General features: G+C 41.5%; 1 protein-coding gene across 3 annotated transcripts in view; it reads left to right on the plus strand.

The window, feature by feature from the left end:
- The window catches only part of LOC132101274 (contactin-5), a 205,368-nt gene extending 197,731 nt beyond the window's left edge, over positions 1-7,637 (plus strand). For all 3 annotated transcript variants that reach the window (XM_059506093.1, XM_059506094.1, XM_059506095.1), the window contains 2 exons: positions 1-169; positions 6,673-7,637. In XM_059506093.1, coding sequence (XP_059362076.1) covers positions 1-169; positions 6,673-6,776 — 273 coding nt within the window. In that variant the 3' untranslated portion in view covers positions 6,777-7,637. The remainder of the gene's footprint in view (positions 170-6,672) is intronic.
- Positions 7,638-7,899: the final 262 nt, after the last annotated feature.

A 7,899-nucleotide genomic window follows, 5' to 3' on the forward strand; every position in this document is an offset into this window, starting at 1 on the left:
GTATTATTGCGTCAAGAGGGACGGGGCCACAGCCAAGTCATGAAGACTCCAAACTCAGCCGTGGTCCTGACGCTACCCGAGGGCGGCACATACATCATCGAGGTGCGCGCAGTCAGTGAAGGAGGTGAAGGAGCCGCCAGCACACAGGTCAGAGTGCTCACCTCCTCAGGTAAGCGTTCACTGTATTGTTTTTTCAGATTTGAAGATGTGTACGTTTGGCAGTAGGCTTGACGGTTTAATTCCTCTTTAATTACCTTCCCTCTGCACACCTACACAGCCAATTACACTTTCCTCCACTCTCAAAAGGAATGACAAATTTTAAGTTTAACATCATTATACTACCAGGACTAGTGGGCTACTTTAGAGCATATACTATTAAATTAATTTTCGGTTACTTATTCCCAAGACCTGTATTTTCTTTCTGCTATGTCAGGCATAATTATAGTGCTTGCAGAATAGCTCTGTATGGCCTTTTACTTTCTGCATTGCATTCAGCTCAGACTTCTTTAAAGTTGCTCAGACTCCTTTCAAACATTGTTTTTCTAGAGAATTTCAGCCGTAAGCCCCTTTCAAAATGGCACAGATCACCGAGTCTGTTGTTGCTAGTAGCTGATACTAAATCCTCATACACTGAAGTATTTATTTGAAAACTACATTGATGTCAGCGTGTGCACATTTTCAGTGACATTCTATTTATTTTTGGTTTGTAAACACCAATAAACATGAAAGATTAAAGATTAATGTTTGCTTTGGTTTGAATTAAGGTTTGAATATTTAAGATATGCCACCAGTGGTATTTTAATAAACCTTACACTGGCGAATGCACCATCTGTTCCACATTTCTCTGCCTTCGCAAAAACGCCATTTTAGCCCTTCTGTTGCAGCTTTTCTGGCCGGATGTTTTTCATTGAGCTTTCTTCATTTGCATCGATAGTGGAACACTGTTCTCCTTGCAGTGTAAGGGAAACAGGTCAATTTAGCTCAAAAGGGAATCATTTAAGATTTTAACGGGAATTTGAACAGAATCACTGTTTCACGGCTGATCACTGAGACGCCCTGCGATTCAATGAACGAGCCGTTTAACATCAAATTTGCACTGGATATTAATATCCAAAGTATAGTGAAAACACTATCAATTAGCACAGTAACAAGATCGGCAGTTTAAGACATTAACTTGTAAGCACAAAACACAAGATACTTATTTCAATATGAATAAGGCTTTATTATATAAATCTAAGACATATAAACTAATCTAACACATAAGCACACACACTCACACATTCATACAAGTTGCAGGAAGATAGAAAGTTAGGGAAGAATGAGTTTAAGAGAATGAAAATGTGAAGTCCCAAGTTTACAGCAATACGTGAAATTGCATAGACAGAACATGAACAGCCATCAATCACTTAATTAATCCTCGCATTGAGTTCCTCAATGAGGTTAAAATTATTTTAGATACACCAGTACAAATGTCTGGAGGTACTACTTGCGTTTCCTGTGTAAAGTTGTCGTTGAAAGGAGGTTTCCCGATGTTGCTGATTGGCTGGAAGTTCAGTAGTCGTTGAAGTGACGTTTTGGGAAGCCCGTTGTTGGGCGTTGACTGAATACGCGGAGTTGTGTGGGCTGGTTGAAGTTGAACGGGCACTCGAGGTCAGACTCGACACGGCGTTACAAAACTTAACTCAGAACACAAAACTCTCAAACGGAAAAGAAAAGTAAAGTTTGACGAGACTAGGTGGTGTTTCTTCTCATCATGGCTAAGTAGCAGCAGGCGTGCAGGCCGAAGCAATCTGGAACCATGCTCAAAGAACAGTGATGACTCAAAGCATGGCTAGAAGCAAAAGCTAGGAAGCAAAGCTACAAGCTAAAATCTAAAAGCAAACATGACTAATAGCAAAAGCTAAGAAGCAAAGCTAGAAGCTAAAGCAGGCATGACTAATAGCAAAAGCTTAACGCAAGCTAAAAGCTAAAAAGCACAATTTTATGGTGCCCTAAGTATTTAAACTGGCCTGTTAGCCACACCTCAAATGTTGTCTTGACCAATAAGATATTGTCTTGGCTCGGGGGTATCATAAATCATATGTTATCTTATCAAGCACGTGGTCCGAATTTTCCCGCTCTTGCAGGGTCTAATTTTGGACATGATTCCTATAACAAGAATATGATACATTTGACAAATAACTGATGGTCAGGACTGTTTCAAGCAAGCAGATTCAAGCACAAACATACCAAATATGATTATGAATCCTTAAGCTATCCCATAGTTATTAAAAGACATACACAGTAAGTGATTATAAACATGTCTGATATTCGTTTATACATCTTTTTGAGTTCATTAAAAGACAGTTTCTGTACCATTGTCTGACATAAGGATATTCTGTGGAGACCAGAGGTTAAGAGGTCCCCTTAGGAATTTCAGTCTGGTTCTGCTAGGTGGTGGGGGGGGGGGGGTCAATCCAAGGATCTTGTGTATCATGGGTTTACATGTGATGTCCGGTGTTGCATCTCAATTATTTGCCCCAAATTTGACAATCTCTTCTCCCAATCGAAATTGTCAATAATTGTTCTAATGGTGTTAATGTTTCTGATTTGTGGCACTAGGACTTATTTATGACCTCCTGTTGCCTTCCTGAGGAATTTGGCTCATGTTTCAACCACAGTCCTGATCGACTTTTTAATTTGTCTGGTTCGGGTCAGATACGCTACAGCGGTTAAGTGCATGGAATTCTGTCGCTGCCAGCCATCAGCTGCTGTATTCTTGCATCATTTCAAGTGATGACCCACACGATAAGTGTTTTAAGTGTTTGGCGTTTTTCTCGCATGATTATTTATGCTGTAGCCCATAGGTGTGCAAAGCAATTTCTTTTGGGCTTTGTACTCTGCGGCCTCACAGCCCATTTCGGTGTGCAATAATCTTTCGGTCTCACTCTCTTTCGATATAGGGGGTGGGAGATGCACCAGGCTTTCTTTCCTTACCACCTATTCCTTTGTCACCTGCTGCTCAGGTGATAGGAGACACATTCAAATATCTCCCAGAGCCAGCAGACCATGTACCAGTCACAGAGCAGGCCTTCACATTGTGGGCTTCAGAAGCTCTCCTTCGCAGTAGATGATGATGTAATCCCCTCTGGACTATCTTGGCACCCCACACAAGTAGGTCCTGTAGACTGCAACACTCTACTTCTTCTATCACAATTCTTCACAAATGGCAGCATCTATAATGGGGTATCACCTTGGGTTCTCCATACATTTCAGTTTGGTTACACATTTCAGTTTTGGTTACACACACCCAATCCCCTTTCCCTGCTTTGACGGGGTTCACCAGACTATAGTAAGCAGCGTCTCAGAGGTTTCTGTGCTACAGCAGAAACTATCTTCCCTCCTCCACAAGGGTGTGATAAGGGTTCCTCCAGCGGTCAAGATGTTGACGATGAAGGCTATTATGTCACATAATTTGTGCAGGAGACTGGTTTGTCACTGTTGACCTTTTTATATATATTCAGGTCGCTCTGCGACACAGGAAGTTCCTTAGGTTTGCCATTGGGGGAAAGGCTTACCAGTACAAGGTTCTTCCCTTAGGCCTGGCACTGGCACCAAGGATATTCACAAAGGCATGAATGCTGCTCTGGCCCTGTTGAGGCTCAAGGGGATCCACATACTCAATTAAATCGACGACTGGCTCATTTTAGCCCACTCCAGGGAATTAGTGAGTTACCACTGGGATGTAATAATAAGAATGCCATAAAGTAATTTTCTGACACCCTCACAACATACTGATTTCTTAAGGGGGTTCACTTGGATTCCATTCAGATGCCAGGTTTCCAGCCTCAACTCATGCTTTGCCTGCTTCAAGCTATGCCATCATGTTTCTGTGAGCAATTCTTGACCTCAGAATGAAAGCCTAAAGGAATGTTCTGACCCTATACAGAGCTGTCTTTCTGGCACTGATACACTTTCTCTCCTCACTCAGGGTGTGTCGCGTGATTGTCAGGATGGATACTATGGTGGTAGTATCTCATTTAAAACACCAAGGGTGTTCATGGTCATGAACCCTGGACTGGCATGCACATCATCTTTTCCTTCGGGCCCAAGGCAGTCTCCTCTCCTTGAGAGCGCTTCATGACCCGAGATGATGATTCTCTGTTGAGACAGAAGCTCAGATTGGGGCAATAGATGCTAAAACACCAAACAGAAGCCCAGATTTAGGACTTGTTCAGCAGGGCAGAGTCATCTCAGTGCATGCTATGGTTATCCCTGAGTTCCCCAGCACCTCTGGGCATAGATGCATTCACTCACCTGTGGCCGAACCTGAGACTGTATGTATTTCTGCTTGTCACTCTGATTCTGGCAGTCCTGTGCAGGGTGAAGGAGAACACAATCCATTTCCTGCTCATATCCCAGTTCTGGCCATCCCAGACGTGGTTCTTGGAGCTGACTTCTCTTCTGGATCGCCCTCCGTGGGAGATTCCAATCAGATAATATCTGCTGTGGGTATGGCCCATCAAAGGCCACCAGCTTTGACTTCTAGTCTTCTTACAGATGTTCAGGAGACCATTGCTAGTGCCAGAGCCCTTTCCTCGAAGAAGCTGTATTACTCCAAGTGTAAGTTTTTGAGTCATGGTGTTTAGCTCATGTGGTGGACCCAGTCAGCATGTGTAGCAGCATGGATTGTCCTCTCCGCACACTTTTATCAAGTTCTATCATTTGGATCTTGACACGGCTCCTGGTTCCTGGTACTCTGGTTCCAGCTGTGGTTACTATCTGATTCATCATCAAGCCAGATGGCATGTTTTAGCTTGGCATGTTTGGTTTATCATTCCCATTGCATCATAGCTATGCAGCGTCGATTGAACCTATGAAAGTTAACATATCTGGTTACTTGTGTAACCCATGTTCTCTAAGTAGGGAATGAGATGCTGCATCTGCTGCCAAGCTCCTCGTGTTGTCGACAAGAGGCCTCTTTCGGGTGAGAAATATGAGGAACAAATGGCACCTTTGCCCGTATAAGGATGGCAATGTAAGAACACAGAGGTGGCGCCCGCACCATCAGCCAATGAATTTGTTCGATGTCTATATTTTTATTTTTATCATAGTAAATCAAGTTAAACTTAATGAAAAGATAAATGTTTGGCAACTACCTGATATAAAATGTATTCAATCAGGACCACTTCCGTCAAGTATATTTAGGACAATTATAATTGCATACAGTTAGTGTTGGTATGGTTATGTTCTGGGCAACACTCCACACGCCTGTCCATGCAGACATGCTTGGACAGAGCAGGGAGAGCAGCAAGACAAACCCCCCTGGGGTACAGAACAGAACCATTATAAGCATATATAATTACAATTCACAATTACGTGAGTTGTAAACAAAATGTGAGAGACTGCTTCCAATGAAGACACTGTAAAGAAAGAACAAAGTTAGATCGGATTACAGGTTCAGTTGGTGGAGTTGGGGTTGGAGGAGGGAGTTAATTGCAAGCAGCGATGCAATGGAAGAGACACTGAAGAATGGGAATTTAAATAGACCGCAGGTGATAGGTGTCAAGACTGGTTTGGTACACGTCAGGAACAGCTGACTGTCAGCATGATGTAAGCGTGACTAACGTTGCCTGACTGAACTAACGCGATCCTCGATAATAATTTAAAGTTGCATTTCAGTTTGCATTTATAAATAAAATGAAAATAGTTAAATGCCAAGATGTGTCATGACACTCTAGATGGTGCAGGCTGATGGGTTTTTACCTAAACTGATGATATTCACAGTGTTAAATGACTTGGTAAAAGCTGATTGGTCCATGTTGCTTACGCCACCAATGAGGTTACTGCTTTACATTTGGCTGGTTAACATTCACTTGATAATTTTTATTGATCACTTAGCTTATGTTTTTTTTATGCTATTTGTGCAGCAGTTGTGTGTCTTAAATACTCAGAGCACCGTATTGGTGTAGGTTAACTTGTATGGACTGTCAGTAGCTGTAGGGAACTTACTTCTGCCAGTACATACAAGTTAATCTACAACTACAGCAATAACCAACAGTAGAAGCAATTCAGCAGCAGCAGCGTAGCAGATCTATTCCACCCAGACCAAATACATTTACATTGTCATATCCATTAACATGGTAAAATATCCAGAGAGTTGCAATGGTAGAACTACAATAATCCCATTTGCCAGATTGGAATTTTTAAGGGGACATTCAGGGGTCTGTGTGTTCATGAAGCATGGAAATCATATGAATTAAAAATCTATAAATAAAAAATAATAAAATAAGATTAAATAATCAAAAGGATTTTTTATTTAATAAATAGCTTCTTTTTTTATCTGGATGTTTATCTAGGTTACAGGGGTTTCTCTGATCTAGCCAAAAGTGTTTGCATATTTTTATATGATGAAGACCAACCTAAGCAGACAATTTGGTCAGGCTGAGTGACTTAAGCTAGAACCCGTAAACTACCCGTTTTTAATTGCATTTGGTTGTTTTGTTAAGAAACAACTAATTTCACAAAAATAAATTTATTAGGTCTTATCTATAAAAAAAATACTGTTTTCATGGGCAACCTGAACAGATGTTATAATACATACAGTACATATCTCAAGATTCAAGATTAATTTTTTGTCCCTGTGTAAATTTATCTTTGTCAAATTTCTCTCTTTTTTTGTTTCACTTCCAGGAGTGCGTGCAAAGAGTGGACAGCTCTCTGTCAAGAATCTGCCTCCAGGCTTGGCATGGACTGCTCTTCTCCTGTCATTAATGGTGCCTTTTTTTCCCTTGTGAGGCTACTGGGTACTGTTCCTTTAAACCATCCCTCCGCCTTCCTTCTGAAGACCACTCCCAGCCACCCCTGTATGAAGGGGTGGGCTCTCCCTACACAAAGACTGCCTGCTTTGGTCTGTACCATCAGCAGGTCCTAAGGGCCAACCAAAGGGAAGCGCTTCTTTTCCAAACATCAAGAAATGGCTCCAAAATCCAGACTCCATTGTTTTGTTTATTTTCTGGCCATATTTGTTTCCAGATTTCTGTTTGGGATATCATTGTAGTATTGTGCTGTACAAAGTGTGGAGACAGCTGTTTAAAATCTCCACGAAGCTGCAAGAGACATTTTTTAAGGACTGCCTTCCAGAACTGCTCTCCAAGGCTCTGCTGAGGCCGCCCACTGCTCTGTGCCGCTGTGGCTTCCCTTGTTACATTACTGCATCCATTTGACCCTTTGGCTGCCTGACAAGCAAACGCAGAGTAAGCTCAGTAGAAATAAGTGCATTGTTTTCTTATTCACAAGTAAAGAGTGTGGAGACAACAAAGTAAAAAAACAAAAATCCTTTTTATAGTGCTGAAAATCTTACTATTTCCAGACTTGCTTTTTGTACATTGTGTTACCTTTAGAGAAACAAAAAAATGTGGAACTGTGGTGTGTTTCGGTCGGCTGCGTCTCAGTTTTTGAACTTGTTTTCATTTTTGTTATGTTCGGTGGGTATTGAGAACTAGCAAGGTTGCTGGGCAACAGGGGGCCTGATGGACGAACCAGAGATAAAGAGTTTGGACTCCACTTGTCGTGCCCAAACATTTCTGTAGACAAAGACCAAGGCTGATCAGTAACAGTTGAAATAAATGTGATGTATATTTTTAAAAGGCCTCCAGTGTGTGTGTTCTAGGTGACGAGGTGATGAAAGAGTCACTGTCTAAACAAAGTTTGTTGGACATAGAATTGTGTTTTAAGAAAATTATTGTCTCAAGAATGATTTTCTTCCCAGAATTTGACGGTACGTAACTAGATAATTGACTCAAAGTCCATCTTTATGTGGCAAGAAGTGGGACAGACTTCAAAGACAAGAAATTTCGACTATGCCACCCATGGGAATTTCACCCAGGGAAATATAAATGACACCTACAAGATTGTAAT

This window comes from Carassius carassius, chromosome 23 (assembly GCF_963082965.1).
Source record: "Carassius carassius chromosome 23, fCarCar2.1, whole genome shotgun sequence".
Taxonomy (NCBI): Eukaryota; Metazoa; Chordata; class Actinopteri; order Cypriniformes; family Cyprinidae; genus Carassius; species Carassius carassius.